General features: G+C 38.0%; 2 protein-coding genes and 1 pseudogene across 4 annotated transcripts in view; 2 read left to right on the top strand and 1 right to left on the bottom strand.

Moving 5' to 3' along the window:
- Window positions 1–5,592, top strand: part of LOC119787468 (ATP-sensitive inward rectifier potassium channel 10-like) — a 35,934-nt gene extending 30,342 nt beyond the window's left edge. For all 3 annotated transcript variants that reach the window (XM_038291343.1, XM_038291344.1, XM_038291342.1), the window contains one exon: window positions 4,598–5,592. In XM_038291343.1, coding sequence (XP_038147271.1) covers window positions 4,598–5,004 — 407 coding nt within the window. In that variant the 3' untranslated portion in view covers window positions 5,005–5,592. The remainder of the gene's footprint in view (window positions 1–4,597) is intronic.
- A 5,986-nt stretch (window positions 5,593–11,578) lies between these two features.
- Window positions 11,579–17,362, top strand: si:ch1073-220m6.1 (SLAM family member 9). Its single transcript, XM_038291346.1, has 5 exons — window positions 11,579–11,719; window positions 14,569–14,859; window positions 15,064–15,321; window positions 15,510–15,661; window positions 15,774–17,362. Exons 1-5 carry the CDS (start codon window positions 11,665–11,667, stop codon window positions 16,137–16,139), a joined length of 1,122 nt encoding a protein of 373 aa, XP_038147274.1. The 5' UTR covers window positions 11,579–11,664; the 3' UTR covers window positions 16,140–17,362.
- A 4,013-nt stretch (window positions 17,363–21,375) lies between these two features.
- Window positions 21,376–26,663, bottom strand: LOC119787451 (annotated as a pseudogene).
- Window positions 26,664–27,404: the final 741 nt, after the last annotated feature.

Below are 27,404 nucleotides of genomic sequence, written 5' to 3' on the forward strand. Positions count from 1 at the left end.
ACAATACTGTACAGTCTGGGGTGCTGACACGAAGCCTGCACAGATCCACTTACAGCACCTAAAGCTCTAATCTATGTACCATCGTGAGTACTCACATACAAAGAATATTTGTTACTTTTATGCTTTCAAAGCCAACTTAAATTCTTACTTATTTGTGATAAATTATTTGCACCTCACCCCAAACATTTGACTAGTCACTTTATAACTAGAATCAATAATACTTTATATTTCTGTGTCCTTCTGGTCTCATCTGTATTCTTTTAAGACATAAACACTATGATAATCTAATATCAGGTTTCACAAGAAACCCACAACAAAGTAAGACATTTCTGAAAAAGTGAAAAAGGCTAGAGGTGATTTAACTGGACTGTGAAAACATGTATGCCCTTTAAACTAACTAATATCTTATGTTGAAATGACAAGGCACATTTCAGGGGTTTTAAATGACAGACGCACATCAAAAAACTCACAAAGTAAGAACAAATAATACAACAAGAAAACCACCAAGGTTATTATAGATAAAAATGACAGAAGCTAATGCATTTACTGGATGTTAAATATACTATCTTCAGGAGTAACATAGCGTAACATGGCTATGATAGCAAAATACTTTGAGGAAGTTTGGGGTCACATTGAAATATCCTTATTTTTGAAGGAAAAGCACTGTAATTTTCAATGAAGATAACTTTAAACTAGTCTTAACTTTAAAGAAATACAGTCTATACATTGCTAATGTGGTAAATGACTATTTTAGCTGCAAATGTCTGGTTTTTGGTGCAATATCTACATAGGTGTATAGAGGCCCATTTCCAGCAACTATCACTCCAGTGTTCTAATGATACAATGTGTTTGCTCATTGGCTCAGAAGGCTAATTGATGATTAGAAACCCCTTGTGCAATCATGTTCACACATCTGAAAACAGTTTAGCTCGTTACAGAAGCTACAAAACTGACCTTCCTTTGAGCAGATTGAGTTTCTGGTGCATCACATTTGTGGGGTCAATTAAACGCTCAAAATGGCCACAAAAAGAGAACTTTCATCTGAAACTCGACAGTCTATTCGTGTTCTTAGAAATGAAGGCTATTCCATGCGAAAAATTGCTAAGAAATGGAAGATTTCCTACAACGGCGTGTACTACTCCCTCAGAGAACAGCACAAACAGGCTCTAACCACAGTAGAAAAAGAAGTGGGAGGCCGCGTTGCACAACTGAGCAAGAAGATAAGTATATTAGAGTCTCTAGTTTGAGAAACAGACGCCTCACAGGTCCCCAACTGGAATCTTCATTAAATAGTACCTGCAAAACACCAGTGTCAACATCTACAGTGAAGAGGCAGCTGCAGGATTCTAGGCTTTAGGGCAGAGTGGCAAAAAAAAAGCCATATCTGAGACTGGTCAATAAAAGAAAAAGATTAGGATGGACAAAAGAAAACAGACATTGGACAGAGGAAGCCTGGAAAAAAGTGTTATGGACGGATGAATCCAAGTTTGAGGTGTTTGGATCACAAAGAAAAACATTTGTGAGACGCAGAACAAATGAAAATATGCTGGAAGAATGCCTGACGCCATCTGTTAAGCATGGTGGAGGTAATGTGATGGTCTGGGGTTGCTTTGGTGCTGGTAAGGTGGGAGATTTGTACAGGGTAAAAGGGATTCTGAATAAGGAAGGCTATCACTCCATTTGCAACGCCATGCCATACCCAGTGGACAGCACTTGATTGGAGTTAATTTCATCCTACAACAGGACAATGACCCTAAACACACCTCCAAATTGTGCAAGAACTATTAAGAGCAGAAGCAGGCAACTGGTATTCTATCGGTAATGGAGTTGCCAGCGCAGTCACCGGATCTGAACCCCATTGAGCTGTTGTGGGAGCAGCTTGACGGTATGGTACGCAAGAAGTGCCCATTCAACCAATGCAACTTGTGGGAGCTGCTTCTGGAAGCGTGGGGTGCGATTTCTCCAGACTACCTCAACAAATTAACAGCTAAAATGCCAAAGGTCTGCAATGCTGTAATTGCTGCAAATGGAGGATTCTTTGACGAAAGCAAAGTTTGATGTAAAAAAATCTTATTTCAAATACAAATCATTATTTCTAACCATGTCAATGTCTTGACTCTATTTTCTATTCATTTCACAACGTATGGTGGTGAATAAGTGTGACTTTTAAGGAAAACACAAAATTGTTTGGGTGACCCCAAACTTTTGAACGGTAGTGTACTTAATGACTTTTGTAGTTATACTTTTCTACAGTTATCATGTAAGTTTTAGTAAAATACCTATAAACATAAAAACATACCCATATAAAAAAACCTAATTTTAAGTTGAAAAGTTATGGTTATGTACAACTCCATTTTTTATTTTACCAACCATTAGAACCTCGGAGAAAACAGTGGGTGAGGGGGGAAACGAAGAAATGCTAAAGAGGAATAAACTCTTTTAGTCTAAAAAATCTTTTCTCCATAGTGTCTACTATGTATTTAAATATATCTAATGTTATGAAACCCAAAATTGCTAAAAACTGCTTGAGAAACAAATAAATGACCATACTTTGTGGACCGCCTAGATGGCCTTCCTCCCCTTTGGGCCCCCAAACAAAGTCTCAAAAAGGTACCCAAAAAAAGTCTAGCTCAAACATTGAATCATCCTAAACCCCAAAACCCTTGTGGTCTTTGTTTTTGTGTGTGTTGTGAAGCAGTTGGAGTTGTGCAGATATGCATCACTTAAGTACATCAAAATTGTTGTTGTTGTCCCCAAAACCCCAAGATTCTCTAGTGTATGTGTAAGATGGGGCCAGGTATGACAAATGGGAGGCACCCAAAGACCCTCTTGGTGTGTGGTGTTGCATATTTGAGGGAAAAGGAAGTAAGCATCAAGGCACTAGCATGAATTCCCCCCGGAGGCCAACTCCCCAAACTTATTTCCTCTTGTTCCTCCAGAACCAGCCCAGAATCCTTCCTCCTAATTCACCTCATGGGAGGCTATATTTCAGTGGAGATTGTGATATGTGTAAATGAAGACACACGCGAAGACAGCAAAGGAAATCTTTTAAAAATGTTTGTAACAGTGGTTGCGAAACTTAGTGTTTTGCCTTGGTGGGAGTGATATTTGGTCTGTGTGAGTGTAAGTCTTGTTTTCACAGATGAGAGAATCTGCAGTCTGAAAAATGGCATGTTGTTGCAGGTGTTTGCCTGCTTCATTGCACATGTCTGCTGACATGCCCTTTGGGGATTTTAAGGGATTATGCCACTCAAAATTTCCATTTTCTGTATATTTAGCATAAAAAACTAACTAAACTAAGTAACTAAAACAGCAGGGCCGCCAATGAAACTAATCCTTAAAATCAACACCTATTAAATAGATGTGATAATTTGAAAAATGAATCAATAATTCTTCTTTTTCTATCTTCTTTTACTCACAGAAATAACCAAATTGTAAATTAAATCAAAATTTTTATAAATATTTTTTCCTTTCTGTACTAAAGTACACAATGAAATAGCTTAAACTTGTTCAGTGTCTGATCAACTAAAACCTAAATGGACTGGTTAGCAAAGACAGAAATCAGCTAGAGACCAATCCTATTTTCTGTAGTACTGTAATTCTATGACCTGCTGAGTGATTTAGATTTATAACATGAACAAATTAAATAAGTTCATGATGTTCTTCAGCTTCACCATATATTATTGAACAACTATTAAAGATGAAAACAAAATCCATATCCATTTTTAGTTTAAAAATAAATGTATCTGTTGCATTAATCTCCATTTGTTTATTTAAATCTTGATTTTAAAAATTCTAAGTCATTATAGTATTTCGGGCTATTGATTTTGTGATGTGTTTAGATCTGAGCTCTAACAGCCATGGACCAAAGCTTTGTTTAGCTGTTCAACTCTTTCTTAATTTCATTCACCACAGCTCACCTTAAGCCCAGATTCCTGTTATCAGCAGTGAAGGTTTATCTGGTAGTCCCCATTCACTGTAATGAGATCTATTATGTCCATTAACAAGAAGAAACAACATGTCTCTGACGGAAACAACTCATTTTGTGAATGAACAGAGGACATTTAAGTGCAGCCCCAGGCAAAAGAAAAGGAAAAACGTAAAGGGGTTGACAGTACTTGATTTTTCTTCACAGAATACTTCTGACCCGTAACAAGAGTCGCAAAGTTTGCAATGCTGAAGTTACTAGTCGTATTTTAGAAGAGACGGCAGATAAACACGTCTACAAAGCAGTGAGTTCAGTTAGATGGCAGGATGTTTGCCATGTGGCTCTTTGACACCACTTCACCCCTGTGAATCGCTCCTGACTGATCTTGGCCGCATATTTGTCACAAGACTAAAGATCATCACTGTTTCTTTATTTTTTTTTTTAAATATTTTTTTCCACTCATCTTTCGCATAACATGCTAGACTACAGGAGCATATGACAAACAGCTTCTGTAGCACATTTACTATGGTATATTGTCCTTGTGGCAGATTTTAGTGATGATTGTGTTGTTCATAACAGGGCCACAACATAGCATATCTGTGTTGTTAGTATCATAGATACTCAGATTTATTGAAATGCACCTGTCTTTCATGTATTTTTGTCATCCAGGTGGCGGCTGGATGGACCCAGAGCTGGCCAACTTTGAACTCTTGGTGATCTTGAGTGCCACAATCGAACCGACTTCTGCAACCTGTCAGGTTCGAACATCCTACCTACCGGATGAGATCCTCTGGGGATATGAGTTTCCTCCTGTCGTCTCTCTTTCCCCATCAGGGAAATATGTGGCTGATTTTGCCTTCTTTGACAAAGTGTTAGAAGCTAAAACTCCTCCTTTCTGCAAGCAGCCGTCATCACCGAATGACAAACTGGAGATACATTACACTGGTGCAAAAGAAGATGAGACAGGCCGAGAGAAGCACATATTGGAGGAGAACTTCAAGGGGAAGGAAAAGAAGCGAGACAGAGGACGCATACGAGATAGCAGCCCACTGAGTGTTCGTATTAGTAATGTATGAAAAAGAGCATAAACAGGAAAAGCTGTGGGAGGAAGTAAGATAGGTTAAATGCAGGAAGAAAGAGAAGACGAAAGCAAGCTGCTAAACATATGAAACCACATTTCACACCCACGCTCTGAAAGAATTGCCTTGCACAAACATCAACCATAGACCACAAACACTGAACACCTGGGTGTCTTTTCCCTTATCAAAGGGAAAACAACAAGCCTGTAAACAATGAACTGAATATATCTGCAACCAGTGTTAGATAGAGGAAGCCTGACTATTGCAAAACTTACAACAGGATTTACGTGTGTTTTATACTACATGATATAATATACGAGGATTCTCTGGTTTTTTTGGGGGGTTTGACCATTCTTATCTCCCAGATAAAATATTTCTATACAAAAGAAGGGAAGAACAGAACAGAAATTCTTTGGCTGTGTCCTAATGTCCACCCTATTCACTATATAGGGGACTATATAGTAGCCTCGTGAGACCATCCTGATCTCGCGAACTTTCAAGGTTTCACTCGCAGATCAGTCTGGAGACTCTCCGTTAAAGAAAATTTGGAGCCGTTCACCAAACGAACGTCCAATCAGCGTTGGCTTTGAGGCGGGTTGAGGTGTGACTCAACGAGAAGCGCGACAGTTCAGTCTAAAGGACATGGCGGCTTCAGCCGATGAAACTAGCGTTAGCGTGGCTATCGAGCAAGTTTTATCGGAATTACAGAGTATTTCTTCACTGAAAGAAGAGAAAAACACTGCTCTGGAGGCTTTTCTCAGAAGAAGAGATGTTTTAGCTCTTCTCCCGACTGGTTTCGGCAAGAGTAGCCTGGCTTGTGGTTGTGTTTTCGTCGTCTCTCTGTACGTCATATGCTTCGTTGATCTGATTGGTTTATTTGGCCTGTCTATCACCAACATAGGCCAATCAGCTAGCCAGTATTTCGCCCCTTCCCAAAATTACTTCAACGGAAGGTTTCCAGATGGATATGCGGAGTAAACCCATCTGGCAGAGTCAGGTTAACTATATAGTGGTTGCGGCATTTTAAATGAGTTTCCGAAGGTCTAGTGGGTAAAAAAGCAGTGTACTCGAAATTTCCCAGAATGCACATTGAAAAGTAGTGATCATCCGTGGTCACTAGATGAGCAGATATGTCCCAGAATGCTTTGCACAGAAAGCTTTCCTCGCAAAGCATTATGGGATTTGTTGTCACAGCGGCCTGCTGTCACCTACAGCTGTCGCTACCCGAAAACGGCGACTAATAACAAAGATGGCGCATGCACCGCGTGGTGGAGTTACATGACCAACTGGGAGGAAAAAGTAGTGATCAACTGAGTTCACTATAAAGTCTTCACTCTATATAGTGAGTGAGGGATCTAGGGGAGAGGGCAGACTTTCAGACATAACATTTGAGTTTGTATTATGTATTACTGAAACGCCATCATTTTATTTTAAAGTTTCCACACAAGAAAATGGTAGAGTAAAAATTTTGTTCCTCAAAAGAAGGACATTTGGCTCAACATTCGTTTTTTTTATTTCCTGATAAAATATTTAAGCAATTTCCACTTAAATAAATGCATTGAGCATTGTGTGAGGTTTTAGCCACTTTTTTTAGTATATGAGCAGACTGCAACCCAAAAAATACCTTTTTCATCCTGCTTGTGCTTGATCCAGGTTATTATGATAATTATTATGACTACCATGTCAAAGTCACTGTATTTCATTTGTCCTTCTTGTGCTTCTGTACCAACGTGCTATATTGCATAGGACAAGGAAGGGGTTGGCACTATTAAATATTCAACAACTGTTATTTTCCTATGATTTTCTAGAAGTGAAAGTATAATGTTTTCACTAAGCTTCTTATTCAACACACTGGACCTTTTAAACGACCTGCAACAGGTGGTGTAAATATTGGAAAATGATGTTTATACGTTACTTTAAGGGACTGTATCATATTTTATTACAATCTAACATGATTAACGGTCAAGTTTTCCTCTTTGAGGACTATCATGTTACGATAAAAGAGAGTAGTCATTTTACTAAAATCACTTTAACTTGAAATAAAACTGGAATTTTTATAAACAAGTAATAAATTAACTAACCTTGATAGTATACAAGGTTATATGTCAGCTTATGCTCTGTGGGTATAAGTATATTTTTCATGAAACTTTTTGTGAGCTATTTTAAAACGTGTACAGTATGTTTTCATGTCATTATGTACAGTGTTTGTAAATATATTTCTCTTCTGTGCTTCCATTTGGTACATACGACCTGTTGACTTAGAGTTCTGGATAGAAGAAACTAACTGGGGTTAGGATTTAGTAATGTTTCTGTAAAGAACACAAGGTAAAATCTGTCCACATTTTATCACACAGGCTAAATGAAAAGTTAAATAAAATAACTTTTAAAAACTGTAACAGCCGTAAAACTAAAGAAATATGGTACTTTATCAAAATTAGCTTTTTTATTTTTGTTTGTTTATTATTGTTAAATATTAAAATTAGTTGAAGGTGTTAGTAATTTCCCCAAAACCTTCGGATTTGATTTGAAACATTTCTTCTTACAGATGTTGTGCTTTTACAACAACCAGGTAGGCTTTGGGTCGATTTGCCTCTTCGCCAATTATAACACTATTTATGTACCTACATGTTGCCATGTTTCCATTCGTTAATCAATTAAAAGTTTATCTTGCTAATATAATTCTCAATAAACCTTACTTTCAGTTACTAAAGTTTCTATGGAGCAGTTGACTGTTAGAAAATAGGGAATATTACCGGTCTTAATTAACCTAAAATAACTCAGTGGAGACATAATACTAACGTGGTAGGCTATGAATAGATTATTGAAAATTACTTTTTGCTACTAAAAAAACTTAACGGCTCAACATTGAATAATGATAAGGTAATGATCAATTGCCTGTGTCAGTCAGTTTGTAAAGTCAGTTTTTGCAAAACTAAAATCTGTGCTCATGATAAAATTGAGGTTTCGTGCCTTCTTATCATAAAATGATTTGATCGCTCACAAAAGCAAAAAAAAAAAAAAAAAAAAAAAAAAGATAAAGGTACGTACAACTGCGCTTTACGTTAGATTTAGTCTCAGCATCTGGAGCGATGTTGTCCTTGTTTCTACATCAGTCAGTACAATATTTGACTTATTTTTAGGTACCAAGAGCTCAATGCGCAAACTGCTAATGTAACTTCAAGTGCCTTGTTTAATAAACGTATTATTTAAAACATGTGTGTCTGTTGAGCAATATTTCCTGCTATGGATGCATCATTGTATTTTACAAAACAAGGAACGATTTTAAGTTTGGTTAAATTTAGCAAAACCTTTTTGTTATCAATTATCAAGTAAAATTTTACAGGGATTCTTGCAGAGACAGACAATAAGTGACTGACAGGATGTTATTTCTACTCTCTACAGACTCAGTGGTAAGAGCTACAAAGTAAACGGTACTTATATACAATGTAATTATGTCATTCACGCACACATGCACATGGCTGCATTCTAGCTTGGGAGTCCTTGGGCTCAGTGAAATAAGCGAGGCTGTCACACACAGGCGCCATCGGGCCCTCTGCAGAGCAATACTCCATTTGCAGGGCAAACTCCTGCATCCAACGCCGCTGTTGGATACAGAGCCAGAAATAAGGAGCTCACTGCCTGGATGAGTGACTTACAATCTGGCAATATGGATTAATATTTGGTGTCATCTGAAGCAATTTGTATTAATATATGACGAGCTGAGATTTTTGTAACTGTAACCCTATTATTATTCTAACCATTTTATATAGACACATTAAAAATCATCTTGGGATCTTTTGGTACGGCTTTAGTATTTACAGCACAATCTCAGATTATTTCCTCTATGACAACTTATATCTTAAGCAATTGTAATCATATCTACTGTATAGTACTGCAATCTATCCAGAAGGTTACAAACAACAGTCCAATTTTCCTGCTGATTCGATGCTGTCTTCCTTATAAAAGTTCATTCTTAGGGTAACTGAATGGGTCTTTTACATCTGCAGTTTTACCAATGCCTGTTTGTCTGCTTAGATCCATGAGCAACACAGGAAGTAGAGAGAACTGCTTTGGTAGACGTGACAGATTACCTGCTGATTGTCTTGTTTTTTGTTACACTGCTTTTTTTTTTGTTTTCCCACAAAACTTCTGCAGTAAATCTCTTTGCAGTAAGAACCAAGCAAACAAAATTAAAACTCGTTCAAAGATCGCACAGTGCGAGCAAATGTAGCTTGTCTCCTTGTAGCATAATTTTCATAAAACATGAATTAAACTTTGATTTTTGACATATTTGTCTTAGTCAAATGTAATCTACCGGTATGTTTTAGAAATCAGTTTATTGTAATGGGGAATGGTAAAAAAAAAAATAGCTGGAAGTAGATATTTAGTTTTGGGGATACTGTTTGGACTTATCTTTGTCATGTTTGGTTTAAGGTGCCTAACCCACATGCAGAACACTCAGAGGCAGGAGAAAAGTTTAACAGTTTATTGAAGGGTTTGAACACAATAAATGAACAGATCCAGAGGGGAACTCGTCTGGTCACGAGTGGGTTCTGAAAACACAGAGTTATAAGATCCAGGACTGGTCACGAGTGGGTTCACTGCAGAGGGGGACAGAGGAGTTAGTGGAGATCCAGGTAATTTGCAGGTTGAGAGAGAGCGAGGCTGTACCTGTTCTGGAGTTGAGCAGAGCGGCTGAGGGGGGGGAACCTTGAGGGTCCAGAGGCTGTCGGCAAGCTGAGGGCTAGGCAGAGGCAGAGCTTAATTGAGTGTTGGCAGATAACTGATCTGAGTTTCCTTCCAGAATCGGGCAGGCAGGGCTTTGACAGGAATTATTCTCCAGGGTTCTTCTGAGAACGGACAGGCAGATAACTGGCAGAGAAACTCTTCAGGATTTCAGGTTTCAGGCAGGTTCAATCTAGGAAGCCGAGAAGAGAGAACAGATCAGGTTCAGGTTTTCAGGGAGTCAGAGGTTCAGACAGGCTGGTTGGCTCAGGCTTGCTAACCGTTACTGGCAAACAGTGTGGCACTGTAGAGAAGTCCTCTGCCTCCTTAAATACGGATCTCCTGATGAGCAGATGAGCGACAGGTGGTTGCAATCAGCTCCTGCTCCAGGAGATCTCGTACGCCCTCTGGTGGAGAAAGTGGACAGACCTCCAGATCCCAACAATCTTTACAGAAGATACATATTTGAACAAATACTGTGGATAATGAATGGCTTCAAATACCAGATATTTAACAACCCTAATACAACGACATAAACCGAAACACTTTTTTTTTGTAAAACAGCATTCTTATAGCCTCCCTTTATTTAAAGTAAAACTATTTTGTATACAGCAGGTCTTAGTGAGATTATATAGGTGCCTTACTAAATGTGAAGATTTAAGCATGAAAATACTTGCAGAGATAATTTGGCACCACTTCTTTTAGACAGATCAGAACAGCATCTGTCCTGAAATATGCAGCCCCAAAGAGCGTCAATATGTTTTCTTTTTTTGCTATAATCATAAAGAGCTTACGTAAAAGAAAACTTTTCTTAGTGTGAATTATTTAAGAGTGATTTTATTTATTCTTCTCAAAAAATTACAATTTGAACACTTAACACGCAGTTTTCATGTTGCCTCTTGTGTCATTGTGGGGCTTAATTTAAAGCAAATTTGACACAAAAGCTTCAAGTTTGAATACACGCATTTAAACAGTACTCTTTCCTGGGGGGAAGGATCAACATTCACCCTCACACTGTTGTAATCCTTTGGTTACCACAATAAGTAGATTTCTTTGTTTAAATTCTCCTAAGGGTTCTTTTTAAGTTTTATACACTTATATGCTTTTCTTGGTTGCGTTCATAAGTTCATCATAATATTGCCAATCGGTAAGGGTACTTAAATCAGAGTGCGTTAGCGGTCACCATGGATAGCAGTAAGAAAGGCGGTAGAGGTAGCAGGATGCCTCTTATTGCTAGTTCAGTTAGCATAGGGTCTTCCTGATGTTGCTATCTGCCGCGTAAGAGCTGCATAAGAGCTGCAAAGTTGCTGCACAGTTGCCTACAATCCTTTGCATGGTACAACTTACAGGCACAACAAACCTCAGAGAATTGAACAAAAATAAATTCTATGAAATGCACTGATTGTGAATGCATCTTCATATGTTTTGGGTTTTATAACTGCAAGATTCATCCGTTACATTTCAGTAACTTTAGTTTTTATGATTGGCTGTGAGGCTGGGCCCACCCTGTACTGGTCAGTAGTCCACCACAGTGGCTTTTTATTTACTGTAATGACTGATGCTCCTGGTAGTTAACCTCTGGAAGAACAAAGCTGACCCATTTACATAGTGTTTTTGTACCCTGCATGAATATACGAAACAATAATAAGAAAAAGTAGTCTTTTGTCAGATGTTGAATTATCATCATTTTATATGTAACATCACCCTGTAAATTAAATTCTGCAGATTTTTCGAGGAGAAAACAAAATACACATTAGTGTGTTACAGTATGGATTAGTAGATTGTGTGTGGGTAAACTTATTTTAAGACATCAGCGTTTCATTTCCTGAACTTTGATCACAGCAGGTGCAGTCTTCATTTGAAGCATTCGCAGATGGCTTCGCTTCATTTGTTAACTGCAACACATTTTCTCAGCTTTACTTCGTCTAAAAAATGACAATGGATGCCCTCAAATGTGTCTTTCTTCTGTGTTTTTGGAGCTTTACTGGTGAGTTGAAAATAATATATTTTATCTTTGCATATCTAACATTGAAGGTAGGAAATCTGCTGTCTTAAAAAAAAATATTGCGTGAATCAAAAACAGAAAAGAGTTATGGAGGTTTATCAGTAAAAAAAGTTTTTGCAAGTTTATCTACTAAATCCCCTGTCTTGTAAATGTATTCATAGGCTGCTAATTGAAGGTTTAAACATGTTTGTCTCATTACAACCACACATTTTTATCTCATTTATTTAGATTTTCTATAATAAATAACATAAAAAAGTAAATAATTGCTAAATTGATGGAATCATGGTTAGCAATATTTGATATAAAATGATTATAGGAGTAAATTGTCACTACATGGGCCTTACACAGATAAACGTGGAGCCAAAGTTTTTTGTTATTGTTGTAAGATTGTGTTATCCATTAGAGCAGGCATCCCCAAAGTTCGTCATCGAGGGCCGCAGTCCTGCAGGTTTTAGAGGTTTTCCTGCTTTAGCACAGTTGATTATAATGATTGCAGTAGAGCAAAAGCCTGTTAATCAGCTTTCAATTAAAATCAGGTGTGCTGGAGCAAGGAAACCTCTACAACCTGCAGGACAGTGGCCCTCGAGGACCGACTTTGGGGATGCCTGCATTAGAGTATCCATTAAAGCAGGGATGTCCAAAGTTGATCCTCCTGAGCCGCTGTCCGGCACCTTTAGAGGTTTCCCTGAAGCTTAGAAACATTAACCTGCACTAGAAGACAGAGTTTGGACATGGAATAAACACAGGGGACTCAAAGGGTCGTATGGCTGCAGGTTCTCTTTCCAACCAAGCAATAGCACACCAGATCCCAGTCATCTCATCAACTGAGTGCAGTCTGAACATGATGACTTGATGACCTGCAGCCACACGGCCCTTTCTGGAACCGGTTTGAGACCCCTGGATTAAAGTAAAAGAGATTTGGGCTTTTTTCTAAAAATATTTAACTATGTAAGCATTGCTATTTGGAAACCAATGATGTCCTGAATGTTTTAATACTACCAAGTGAAAAACTGAAATTATTACATTGGTAGTTTATTTTTATCAGTGAGTATAAGTAACTCAAATTTTACAGGTAATTATTTCTAAAATACGAAAAAAATCTGTGACCAATATACATACCGTTGCTTCAAACCGCTAGCTATTTATTTAATCTGCCGTCACTTTTAGTGTAAGATAAGATTAGATTAGATGAGCTTTATTGATCTCACAGCGGAGAAATTTGATGGTCACATATTGGCATAGTAATTAAAGAAGGTGCAAAGAAGGAGGAAAAAGGTGCATTAAGGATAAACAATGTATATACAGTATATCAAGGTATATACAGTAAATCAAGATAAATAAGGATTAAGGTGCAAGTGTACATGTATCACAAAGTGAAGTAGGTAAGGAACAACGGTGAGGTAGTGGTATGACTGTTACATTCACATATATTGCACAGTCAATATATTGCACAGTCAATATATATAAAAAAAACTATAATATAGCTGCACAGTGGTTGTTACAGGAGTTATTGTGGTTATGGTGCAGTATTATAGAGTCTGGTGGCAGCAGGAATGAATGACCTGCGGTAGCGCTCCTTCTTACAGGCAGGGTGTCTAAGTCTTTCACTAAAGGAGCTGCTCAGCTCCTCTACAGTCTGGTGCAGAGGGTGAGAGGTGTTGTCCATGATGGATATGAGTTTGGACGGCATCCTCCTCTCAGCCACTTCCTCTACTTAAAAACAACATATTTGTCCAGACACTTGTCTAAAAGTGTCGTATGGACTGTTTTCCTTCACCATAAAGGTCGTGTCAGGTCAAGTAGGAGACTGTGTTACTCTTTGTGGGGATGGTGGCTCAGGTGGTAGCTGTTCTTCCTGTAACCACTCAGTTTCTCTCAGTCGTCGTATCCTTGGGCAACGCACTTTCCCTGCTTTGCCTGCTCTTGGTGGTCAAAGGGGCCTGATTGTATGTAAGCCTTGCTTCTGTCTGTTTGCCTCAAGGCCGCTGAGGTTATAATATAGCTCACCACCATCAGTGTTTGGATGAATGGGTGACTAAATGTAGACTGCATCTGTATATAAGTTCAGACCAATTACATTTTAATGCTCACGGCGTTGTTTTTTTTGCTGGTTACTCAGTGATTGTTATCAGAAATATCTTAGACTTGAAAGACGCAGTTCCATCTATCTGGGCAAGAGTCCATCTAGTCACCTTTGAATAATCTGTCTCTAGAAATATATTTGCCATCTCTGGATGTTTCAGTGTGTATGGGATGTACAGTGGTAATCAGGCTGCAGCGTTCCTTACCTTAGTCTTGTCTTTGACCAATGGACACCTTCTAGATGATTCTATGAAAAACACTGCAGGAGCATAGAGGCCTAGATGGCACAGATTTGTCTCTACCTCTTTCCTGTTGACTATTAGTACTGCATGTCTGGTGGCACTGTTCTTCTCATTCAAAATTTGATGATCAAATTAGCATTGGAGAGTGATCTACTGCAAAGCTACTGGAAGCCTACTAGTGAGGAGACCTGTATTAAAAAGAGAGAAACAGCTAAATGTGACTATTTACAGACAGACGTATGCAATATATATGTTTGAGATTGGTGTCGCACAACCACTTTGCTTGTTTGCAGTGAGATACCAGCTGCTGGATGTTTATAAGACCATGAATTTGTAATTTTAAAAGAAATTATTTTTTCACAGACATTTCTAATTTAATGCAAAATAGATATATGAAGTACTGAAATCAGTTTTAAGTTGACTCATACTGTGATATATTTTTCTTAATATGTAAACTCATCATTTATTAAATCTAACATTGTTGTTAACCTAAATCCTTTCTCATAGGAGTTACATCAACAGACTCGCCTGTGATGCTTTATGGACTAAGGAACAGCTCGGTGTGTCTGCATGTCAGAAAAACAGCTTCCCACACTAAGGGTGATTGGATGTTTGGTGAAACAGTAATCATTAATGAGAATACAATCAATCCTATCTATGAAGGAAGAGTGACTTTTAGCCCAAAAAACTTGACCTTGTGCATAAATCAGCTGCGTGTAAAAGATACAGGCATCTTCAAGTTCTCCTACTTGGTAAATTTTACTCGAACATCAGAAAGCTACGAAGTGATTGTAGAAGGTATGTTCAAGCTGTACTTTATCTTAAGCTAAAGAGAATGTTATAAAGGACAGTTTCATTTGTTAAAATGTATTGACTCACAATTCTTTTTTTTTTTTTTTACTCTTTAGTGTTTTGAGATGTCAATGTCAATTTTTGAATTGTGTTTACACAAGTAACCAGCAGATGGTGACATTAGTCAATCTGTCTGTTTCTGGTTTTCAGATATTGTTCCCAGACCAGTGATGATTCTGACTCCAGAGAATCCATCCAATATATCAATGGGATTCTGTAATTTTACAGTAAACTGCTCCATCCAGCATGTTTGGCTGTCTTCTAACTGTAATAAAGATGGCTGCACAACAACTCAGAGGTCTCTTAAAAACCTCAATATCAGCATCCACACTGACAACTCAACTGTTACTTGCAGCGGCAACAACCATGTCAGCACAAATAACATCTCAGAAAAAATTACAGCCATCTGTAAGTAGCAAAAGTTTTTCATAAACTAGAATAAAACGTTCATCATTATAGCAGTTACTGAAAACTATTTAATTTTAAACATTTCACATTTTATTTGCATTCATTAAAAATGTCATTTTATGTGTGCTTATTACAAGTCTAAAAGGAAATAATTGGTAGCTATAACCTTTTTTCTTTATTTTTTACAGGTGTGCTCAAATCTAATCTTGAACAGAAGAAGGAATTAAGAACAGCTTCTAGTATTTTTATCTTAATTATCATCTTTATCATTCTTACTTCTGTACTTCTCTGTGCTTTATTTGTTTTTCTTATCAGAAAACTTCATCAAAAACATAATCAGGTAATCCATTAGATGATGATCAATATTTGATTCAATTATTTATAATAAATGGAGCCTTACTGAGTTTCTATATTTGAAAGAAAACAACCTTTTTCTTCTACTTTTACTCCAGGAGACAACAGCTGTTGCCCAGTTAATACAAAGCGGACCGTTAGAGACGCAGCCACAATCTGAGGTCAGAGATTCCACAACTTCCAGTGAAGCTGAGCCTTCTTATGAAAACGTGGAGGCCACTCCGCCTGGAGAGAACGGTATCTCAAGAGATGAACTTGTCTTCAGCGAGAGTCAGATGGTAGATACTGTCTATAGTGTCCCTAGAAAGGCGAACTCTGTCAAAAGTGACAAAAAAAGTGAAGCATTGGGAGATGGGAGCACGCAAACGACTTCAGGGTCTGTCAACCTAAATACAGAGCAGAGCCTCCTACAAACTGAGACGGTGTACAGTGTACTGGAGATGCCTAAGAATCTAAAGTCATAGCACCACCAAGAGGACAGACACTGGCTTCAGCAGAACGGAGCATCAGAAGAGGTCCATTCATTTTCTTTTGCTTTTCTGAGATGTAAAGACTGGGTAAAGGATCCAGAGCGGAAATTCAGAGACACCTTTTCATCTCTTTAAGATCATAAGGGTTTTTTCTGGACCACAAGGATAACTACCATTACTGTAGGAGGCCTCAGCCAATCTATCCATATCCTGCATCAGCTCAGCATCATGACTGGACAAGGAACCAGGAAGCACAAAAACCATGAGGCAGAGAGAGACTGATCCACAGGAGAAGATCTGGAATCAATAGCGTTGGTCTTGGTCAGTCATATCAGGATGCCATGCAGTCAGGATCTTTTAAAAATATTCTGATAGACAATTCTTTGCATGCTCCAGTCTTTACAAAAAAAAGGACATTTTAAGAAACTCAGACTCCCTAAATTTTGTTGTTTACCTTTTCTAAAGCTAAAGCAGCTTCTTCTTCTTCTTTTTTTTTTTTTGAGTTTTTACAGCACTGGTGGCTCGTTTTTTCTGAACATTAGGCTGACAGGAAAGAGGTTAGAGAGAAGGGGAGAGACATGCGGGAAAAGGACCACAGGCCAGATTTTTACTCCCGCATAGACCATGACTGGGTGGAAACATTTTCATATGAGTGAATGTGGACCGAAAATATTATTCTTGTAACATGGCTTGATAGGACATGCATTGTGAATTACTGCTGACTTAAGTAAATTCAATGAAAATATAAACCTTACGTAACTTTTTAATTCAAGTTAAGTATGACATGTTTTCAGAAGTTTATGCAGGCCTTTTGAAAGCCATACCTTTATAAGATAATAATCTATAATCTATAACATTGTTTAACAAAGGAGATAATTCATATTTACTCATTTAAGATCTTTTTTCAAGCTTTTACTTTTTTTAATTACTGTTTCGCTAAATTCTGTTCTCATATGAATGGAATTTCCATTAAAAAACTTTAGCATGGAATTTATAAAGACAAATATTTAATATCAAAAGATTTAGCAGCAGAAGGTGAACAAAATGTTATTACCAAACCAGTCAAGTGAGGATTTTGGTTTTTTTTATGCATAAATTTGATTAAACTTCAAATTTTCCTCAGATTTGAATAATATACTTTGAATAGTTTTGTTCTTCTTCTCTTGCTTGATATGGCTGCTTAATAGATGAGAAAGTTGTAATGTAATACTGTGAAACATGCCGAAATAGTGTTAATTAAATCCTATTTAAAAAAATGAAGAACAACCTGTGTTGTGATTAAATCAATCATTTCACAAACATATGGATCTTTTGATTGATATTAGTTCTTATATATGATTATTTTCCTGATGCTGAATAATCTGAATTTTTTCAGAGGCTTAATCAGCTTGGTGTTGTTGATTGTAAAAGACTGTTTGTGTATCATTATTTTCAGACCCTGTAAGATGCTCCATCCATGCTGATGAATTTAACCACTGTGTTTTTTTAAACACAGTACTTAGCAGTTCAGTCGTGTCACAGTGTTAAATCATCCAAGGCTACTGCTGTTGTGCAACAGAGGTTGTATTCATTACCAACCCCTGTATGGGTTGTAAATATTTTATTAAATCAAATATTATTTGGATATGGCTGCACAGTAGCACTGCTGCCTTGCAGCAAGAAGGTTCTGGGTTCGATTCCTGGCCCGGTCTTTCTGCATGGAGTTTGCAAGTTCTACCTGAGCATGCACAGGTTCTCTGCCCGTAGACAGCTGAAGATAGGCACCAGCACCCCTTGTGACCCCACTTGGGATAAGCGTGTAAGAAAATGGATGGATGGATAGATTATTTGAATTGATATATGTTTTGTGTTGGAACAACAGAAATTTCTGCAAATATATGGAATAAATTCACCCCAACTTCCACTCAAAATATAGAATCCAAAAATCCTTCAGCTCCAAGTCCAACATATTTCAGCAAAAAGCTCTGAATAAACCAGTGAAACTCAACTAAACCTGTCGTACGGCTCAGGAATAGAGAGAGCTCAAATGCAAGACCTGACACAGTGTAGTAATGTTCAAGATTCTTTTAGTACACTGTGGTCCAACACCAAAAACACAAAGTAAGCAGAAGTAGCAAAAACAGAGACAGGGAAAGGTCCACAAACAAGCAGGATAAAAACAATTGCTAAAAAAAAAAGCTAATTTCAAATCCAAAAGGGCTCGAACGCTTGAATCAAAGGACATGACGAACTGGCTGCAGTTCGTCAGGGAAGCTGCATGACGGAGAAACAAATAGGCCAACAAACACAGGAGGATCACAAACACTAGGTGAAAGTGTGGCAGATTCTGATTGCCGGGAGGAACTCAGGAAGTGAAGCGGTCTAAAATGAAATAGGAAACGAATACAGAATAAACAGGAAGTGAAAATAACTGGTGACAGAAGTAGACTTAACTATTGAGGACTGCCCCTGACAAAACCAAGCTACTATACACAAAGAAGAAGGGAAAACATGGTTGAAAACCATAATCAATGACATGATGCATTGATATCTCAGGTTGGCATGGATTTAATGTTTGAGAAGCAAAGTTTATCTTGAAGAATTTAGAATGTGAACAAATTAGGTTTTAATTAATTTAGAGCAATTGAAATGTTATCAGCATAAGAGAAAACACATGAATGTTGACCCTATATTAATGTAGCCCTCAGCCAATCCAAGCTCTGGATTTGGTTTCTGTGATTCCACCTTCCTGTTTGGCTGTGAAAACATCCTGGAGAGAAATATCAGCTGTGCTGCTGCCATCAACACCTGTGTTTATAGATGATGGAGCTTGGCCTGTTTTTCAGTGCAGTCCTGTTTCTCTGACTGTGACTAACTGTATGTGCACTCGTTCTTCAACTGACGTAGGACCTGGCTTCTGGCTCGTCTGCCTGGCTGTATGTTTCCCTGACGAAGCCGCCTGTGGTGCAGGTTGACAGTCACCTTTTGTGTCTCCGCCCATTCGGCCTCGCCAGATGGCAGCTCAGATTGAGCCTGGTTCTGGTAGAGGTTTCTTCTTGTTCAAAGGGAGTTTTCCTCTCCACTGTCACTACAAACATTCTTTAGTGTGAGGGATAGCAAAAGAGTCAATTAGAATGGAGCTGAGCTCAAAGCCTCTTTAAAGAGGGATGTAGTCCTTTTGTCAAATGTACCACAGAGTTTGCGCATCATATGTATCATGATGACCAGCTGGAAGGTCATGTCTCTCATTTTTAATTCAGACGGTGGTTCAATGGCAGAATAAATTTTGGTTGCCTGCAGTCAGTTTTAAAGTAACAGCTGTCTACGATGTGACGTCACAGAGACGGGTTGCATAAATATTTAGTTGTAATCCAATCAGTATAATTTGCCTATGTATACCTGTCTCTCTCGGTCATCTTTATCAGACTGTCAACTCATCCATGGCTGAGTGCTGTTCTTTCCAGTGTCTGTGTGCGTAGTCTGCCTTCTGTGCTTAACCTGCACTCACTGAATTCTTTTAGCCTCTGACTCTGGTCACATTCTGGACTGCTTCTACTCGTCGAGGTTTTTTCAACCTGCCACTAATCTGCTGAAAGGCCTATTTCCTGTCAGCCATCAAGTTTGGAATCTACCTGCATCAACTTGTAACCAAAGGTTTCTGCCTCCATTTGCCTTCCAAAGCCTGTTACCCTCACTACCAGTCTGCCTGTCTGCTTTGCCTATCTATTATCACCACCACAAACTAACAATATACATTTTAAGTACAATATTTATCAGGTTCTGAGGTTGCCTATTAAACAAACCAAGTGAAAACATCAGGTTTGATGTTCTATCTGTTTATGAATAATTTGCTACAGCCAAATATATACATTTTGTGTTCTTTAACTTTTCGTTATGGATTTAAAAAATTGGCCTGGCTGCTGCAAATTGTCACTGCAAGTGGATTTTTTGCATGGTTTCATGGAAAGCTAATTTTTACATCCCAAGTGTGGTATTAAATATCGTGCCCCATATTTTTTGCATGTAGATACATTTTATATACTATAGAAGGCCGCTGGAAATAATACTATTTAAAACTTCTCCTTATTCTAGACATAATGAGAATCCAACCAATTATTTTTCACTTGCAGAAATTCCTGCATCTCCTTTGCTTTTACACCAACTGTCTCACTTTTCTCTTAAAACCAAATTGATCATGCAATATAATTTACAATCCCACTAAAATGCATTTAGGTCGGATCCAAAATATAAAAAAGTCAGATAAATTTTGCATGTTAGTATGGAAATCAAGAGCGGTCGTACTCGGCTTTCTTTTTTTCTTCGTCTTCTGGAGATAATGACATAACTATCTTGTTATCATGGTTAAACCATACATTTTTCTCGAGATAAGAAGACAATTATCTTGTTATCACAAGAGAACAGTTGATTTCGTGAGATAACGAGATGATTAACCTGTATGAGTAATGACTGGCCAACAGCCCTGGATGACCAGTCCATCCATGCCTGTGGTGCCCGTAGTTGTGCAGTCGCGGTACCATGCGCAAATAATTTGTTTCTTAGTTTCCTTTTTCTTTTCACTCTATATTACAAAACTCCCTGTCCAACTTGAAGAAACACATCGAAGTAACTTCTTATGAAATGATTATACATTCTGTTTCAGTATCTATAAGCCTGGTTTAGTACTTAACCATACAACTGTCCAGTCAGTGACTTGTACTTTTACCAAAGTCATATTTTGGAGAGGTACCTATATTTTTACTTTACAATGCTTTTTGTTGTGGCTACAGTACTGCATAAAGACAGCTCAGGGATTGAAAACAAAAACATATATATATTCCTCCAGTGGAAGAAAATGAGACAACCATGAACCATAAAATCGTGAGAGGAACCAGAATATTTCTTTAAATCTATCTTTGTAGAATATTTCCTTAAAATTAATTAAAACTACCATTTCATACATATACATATGAGGTTAGACTAACAAAAAGTCATAATATAGTGATCTACTTAATTAAACTGAAAAAGAAGTAATAACGAAATTCCTATAAAAAGCTTACCAGAAAAAATTATCTAAGTGCATTATTGGAACGATATATATAAACATGCTGACGCATAGTTGTGCAAGAAAATAAGAGAAGTGCAAATAAAATATTTCCAAAAGCAATAAGGGAAGGAAAAAACATCATTTCATTTGCCTTTTCATCCATACATGATGCTAACTGGAGATAAATGACTCCTTTCTTGTGGGATTTTAGTTCTGAATCTGCAGTCTGATTCTTCTAAGCAAAGCTGGCTCAGTGACCGTCTCTAGTGTTTTTCTTTTTGTGCTGTTTGGGGCAGATGCAGTTTTCCAACAGATGTTCTTAAAAAGCCAGGCTGGAGAAATAGTAGACCACAGGGTCCAGCACGTTGTTGAGATACATCAAACTGATAGTGATAAAGAAAACTGTGGTTGGCCCCTCCATATTAGCACACTTGAACCCTTGGGACATCTTGATCCAGATGGAAAGTGCAGTAATGTTGCTGGAAAGGAAGCAGATGATGAAAAGCACGCGAAACAACACAGTGAAGTACAGACTTTTTTTAAACTTGGCCTGGTGGGCCAGCTGTCTCCTCCTCAGGCAGCTGATGATGTTGAAGATGCAGTAGAGCATTACTAGCAAAGGCATGTAGAAAGAAAGGAGAAACGTGAACCTATGCCAGGACAGATTTCCATCGGTCTTTGTGTCTACAATGAAGCTTTTGCAGTAGGTGGTCTTGATGTGTTACAGCGAGAAGTTTGGACTATCATTGTGATGGGGACCAGCCATAGCCAAAGCGCTGATGGGATGGTGAGGATGCACCACACTCATGTATCTATCCAAGGCGATAGCCATCAAGAGGAAGGTCCTCTTGCTGTGATTCATCAGCGGCACAAAGAGGCTAATGTTGCAGCCTGTTTCACTGAACCTCCATCTGGGATCTATTCTACGAAGCAGGTTAAGTGAAAACTGAAAGTTTTCTAAATCTGAAATCAGGGAAACTCTGAGTTTTCAGTTTCACAAAGAGTCTACTCAGCCTCTAATTCAGTCACAAAGTCCCCAAAGCTAACCTGGCAGGGAGCAGGTTTTGTTCAGTGAACTCAGTGTCCTCTGTCTCCGCTCTTCTTACAGCCAATCACGTTGTTTTATTTCCTGATCCTGTCAGATTTTTTGTCCTAGTTTTGTGCAAAAAGTAATAATTCACTAGATCTGTTAGACACATTAGCTTTTAAAACATTGCCTGTCTGCTGTCTCTGAGATTTATTATACAATGATCAGCACTTTTTCACAGCTTAAAACCCGACTCGCCGAACCGGCTTGCTCTCTTTCCCCTGGGCTTTTATGATATTTAATGTCAATATGCTTACATCTTTGTCTGTAAACAGGATTTTTTTTGCTAAGGATACGGTAGCCTGATTGACCTCATAAATCTTAGCCAAATAATCCATACCATCCACGTTATACAACAGTTGTTACAAGTATAAGCATTCCTGTACAGTAGCAGCTAGTGCCATGTACTCTGCCTCACGTGTAGATAGAGCTACTGTAGGCTGCCATTTGGACTTCCATGAGACTAATGGACCATTTTTATTTAGACTCATACAGTAAGCTATTATACTTCTTGCTGTACTTCTGATACATCACCTGCCCAATTTGCATCTCTGTATGAATAAATAAGTTCATCACAGGCACCCTATTTTACTATGTTTTAACATGCCTTTTAGATACCTGAAAACATGCTTTACAGTATTCCACTGCTCCGTGGTTGGGTTTGCAAAGTACTGTGCCAGTTTACTTAACACAAAGCTTAAATCTGGCATTGTTAACAAATAGATTATGCTTCCTACTGCCTCCCTATATTTTCTAAAATCACTCATTACTTCAGCATTATCAGTATAGTTAATTTTATGCTCACAAGGGGTAGTTCATGGCTTACAGTTCTGCATGTCAAACTTTTCCAATATTTTCCCCACATACTTTGACTGTGAGATTTTAATACCGTCAGCATCTTGCTAAAAGTCAATGCCAAGAAAATGTGTCATCTTCCCTAAATCCTTCACCCTAAATTTGGATGCAAGTTTTTCTTTTACATCTCTAAGAGTATTCATATCACTGGCAGCAATAACCAAATGGTCAACCCAAGTAATGACACAGTTTCTGTATCAGTAAACTTTGTGTAAACACGATGATCTGCTGGGTTTTGAAAAAACTTTATTTCACATAGGTAGTCATGCAACATTTTGTTCCAGTTTCTGTCTGACTGTCTAAGTCTGTACAGAGATTTTTGCAGTTTATACACCAGTCTTTCATTTTCTTGAGATTCCTTCTTGTAGCATTCCGGTTGATCAATATAAACTTCACTCTCTATGGGGGCATCTTAATATGCTGTTTATACATCCGTCTGGCAAACAAACATGTTCTCCTGTGCCACCTTTTGCATCAACACTGGTGAAAATGTTTTTCCATAGTTGAAACCTTTCTTTTGACTCAATCCTTTGACAACATATCTAGCTTTGTGATTGCATACACCCATTTACTCACTACAACTTTACCCTCAGGAAAGTTGGTAAGGGAAAAACAACATAGTCCTTTAATGACTGCATTTCCTCATCCATTGCTTTAACACACTCTTGCATTCACAGATCTTAAAGCTTCTTTGTCGGTTTGAGGTACTCCACTTATCAATCTGTAACAATAATCAATGTTAGCTATCTGCTCTTCATCATCAATGCTACATACATGGTCATCTAAATAACCTGGTTTCTTTCTCTCTCTAACGGGGTATCGTCTCTCAAGTTCCAAATGTGTTGTTGTCTAGCTGATACTAGCCATTGGTTCATCTTCTGTGCTCAGTTTATGGTCAGAAACATTTACGGGGTCAGCATCTGGAGTTTTGATTGCTCTGGGTCTGGTTCTAATCATCATCATCATCCAACATTACATCCGTCACATTTTTCTCTTTGGATGCAAATTCCACAAGCCTGTGTTTCTGTATTTTCTGCTATTTGGATAGTAGACCATATAGGCTGGACTATTCTTGTCATACCCTCAAAAAATGCCTTTCTCACACCTCGAATCCAACTTCCCTTTCTTTTGTTTATAAGTGTAATAAACACATCCAAACTTGTGCATCCTAGAAATCTTAGGTTGTCTGCCTGTCAGCATGAAGTAATGGGTTTGCTTTGTGCAATTGTTAAAACATCTGTTTCGCACTACAGCAGCTGTCTGAACTGCGTATGGCCATAACATTTTTGGCAATCCAGCATCTATTAGCATACATCTAGCCATGTCAAATAAAGTTCTCCAGTCTCATTCTGCAGTACCATTTTGATGTGGAAAATATGGCGCCGAGCTCCTGTGTCTGCTCAGTAATGCCTGGTAATCTTTTCCTGGGAATTCTGTACCATTGTCTGACCTCATACATTTAATCTTTCCATGTGGAGCCATGTCAGCAATAAACTTTTCAGTAGCTTGTACTGTGTCACACTTGTTTTTCAAAAGGAATACAAAGACTGCACTAGAATAATTGTCTGTGAAGGATAATGCATATCCTGACCATATTTGGACATTGGGTATATACTGTAGCTCCTGCTAAATCTGTGTGGACCATTTCTAGTGGTATTTTAGCTCTTGCATCTGGCTCCCTGATCCTAGTTTGAACAAATTTTCCCTTCCCTTTCTAATTTCAACACATCTCTGTAATTGCAGTGTCTAAGAATCTCATGCCAACTTTGTAAGTCATAAAATTTTTAACACTAATCACCACATTCTTTGTCCATCGTGTGTAAGTCATACAGTTCGTTACATCTGTGAATGGGGAATTTGGTAACGTGTCTGAGAAGAACGTTATTTCCTTCTTTGAAGTTCATTGTCACTCCAATGGATGTTGCAGCTTTCACTGAGAAGATGTCTTGCGGATATGAAGGGATGTACAGTGCGTTCCTCAGCACATTTTTAAGACTCAGCTCTGATGATATACTCGGTAACCGATTCAGCGGGTTATTTCTGCAGTGAAGTCAGCTCGGTATACAAGTTTATCCCTCTGGTCTTTATCACTCCGGAGTAATTGGCCTGTAGGATTTCAAGCACCGCACGCCCGTCATCTGTCGCGTCATACAAAATAAGTGATTGACTTTTGTCACCTGATATCTGAATTAGCTCTGCATAAGCGTTGGTGTTTCTCTTTGCGTCTACTTCTTCATGGTCATCTTCGGTGGTTCAGCCCTTGTAATCAAAGATATCCTAAAAATTTTGTTTCCCATAGTTTGTAATTTTTCCTGTCTCCATCAAAGAGAAGTCTTGACCATTGGCTTTGTGCCATGCTTCCCTATACCTAAACCTCCTCTGTTCTTGCTAAAGCATCAAGTATAACTTTTGCCCCAAGTATTAGCTTAATTTGTGAAATATTAGATGGTTTATTTGGTCAAAATTTGTACACTTGGCATAATTGGATGCTCCATGCAGCCTGCCCTTCTCCAAAACTCTGCTCTGTAACTTGAGACTGTCAAAATGAATGAGTCATGTGACTCATTCATTGGCTAGAGCAGATTACTACGCTAGCTAAAACAGCTATGATGCTGGTCTGATCTGAAATATATTTTTCTGATGTACAATTTATTCTAGAGGGGTGAATGTGGTCTTGTCTTTACAACTCTATAACTTCTCACATGTGGGTCTTTAATGGCCCCCTTGTGACTCCCTGGAGCTTTTTCAAAAATGTATGAAAAGGGAAAAAGACTTATTTTTTTTTGTTTGTTTTAATATGGTGTGCAGGAGGTAAAAAAAAAACATTCATTGTGTTTTCCGATGCAGTAAAAATTTGTATAATAAATACATTTTTAAAATAAATGTAAACACTTCTTTCAAGATTTGTGTCATAGCCTGCAAAACACATTTCAGTTTGGCGTGGTGCCAGGCAGGTGTCTGTTCTAAATCAAGCGGAGGGTGTGTCTTGGTCCATGGATCACAAAGGAAAAAAAAAAACAAAGATAGCAAATGAGAATAGAGGATTTAAAGAAGAATGGACCGAATCATTGCTTTCATTAGAAATGCGGAAGGATGCCTGCATGTTTGTTTTTTGTCAAGTTGTCAAGCTATAAAAAGAGTAATTTGGAAAGGCATTTTCAGAAAAGCATGTTAAATATGCAGTCGACCACCAATGTAGAAAGGAGAGAAAAATGCGATTGCAGTACTTCTGGATAAATTAGAGGAGTGCAAAGATAGATTTAAGAAGTAGATTGTATCTCCAAACTCTGCTACTGCTGCTAGTTTTGTTGCACGCATAGAAAACCATCCACAGATTGAACAGGTAGCACTCTCATGCAGGTATGGGAACTTTCTTCCATTTTTTCCCCTCAAATCTTCAAAATAAAAGTAACATAAAAAATCTGATCTTTTTATCATGTTTCTATAAGTTCATCAATGCAACAAAACCCAATACAGACAAACCATGCAGTGAAGGGGAGCAAACAGTGAACTCCATGCGTCGAGAGCATTCAATGCACATCGCTCACCTCATGCTATTTTGGAATTTAAACTTAAAGCACCAAATATTGTACAGCAGAGTAGTCACATGATGTGACATTTGCTCCAGGATAAACATGTAATCATAAATGCTTTTTTTTGTTAGAATTTTTTTTTTATAGTGGGCTAATACAATGGACGGGTTCAAAGAGGATTGGGCAGCAGTCAAAGATCTAATCCCCAAAAGCTTAAGCTGGCTCTGCAGATGTGGAATATCACCGGACATAGAGGGGAAGAAACCTGAGCTTGTTCAGAAGGTGAAGCATTGCTGACCAGAACTAGTCAGGCTCACCTCTATGCAACTTTGGTTCTGGAACACTATCTTCTTATCTATCTTGTTTCAGTCAGTTATCTATATTCTGTGTGTTCCACAGCTGGCTTGGCTTCAGTTCCCAATTCTCTCTTCCTTAAAAAAAAAAAAAAAATCTAATATGCAAAAAGGAAAGCAGATCAGTTTAAATGGTTATGAGGAAGACCTCAATCACTGTTCAGGACCTATAAATCTTTATTTTCTACCTTTGTGCTTGCCAATAATTCTCTCTGCTTTATTTGGATTGTATCATTAATTTGATCCCATTTTCAATGCCTATAATGATATGGTTTATATTTACTGTTAAAATATAGCTTGTGGTTTTATATGGTATACATTGGCTTTTACTCATTATACATCGTTCCAAATCCACAGCAGGTTTCGTAATTTTTGTCTAATACAATGACCTCATAGTATCTGTTTTCC

Source organism: Cyprinodon tularosa, unplaced genomic scaffold (assembly GCF_016077235.1).
Source record: "Cyprinodon tularosa strain WSP-4 unplaced genomic scaffold, ASM1607723v1 ctg299, whole genome shotgun sequence".
In the NCBI taxonomy this organism is placed as follows: domain Eukaryota; kingdom Metazoa; phylum Chordata; class Actinopteri; order Cyprinodontiformes; family Cyprinodontidae; genus Cyprinodon; species Cyprinodon tularosa.

Excerpts from the sequence above, each read along its gene's own strand:
- si:ch1073-220m6.1 (XM_038291346.1), top strand. The coding sequence starts at position 11,665 with ATGACAATGGATGCCCTCAAATGTGTCTTTCTTCTGTGTTTTTGGAGC. Across the intron at positions 15,322-15,509 it reads AGAAAAAATTACAGCCATCT|GTGTGCTCAAATCTAATCTT; the intron begins GTAAGTAGCAAA and ends TATTTTTTACAG. Across the intron at positions 15,662-15,773 it reads TTCATCAAAAACATAATCAG|GAGACAACAGCTGTTGCCCA; the intron begins GTAATCCATTAG and ends CTTTTACTCCAG.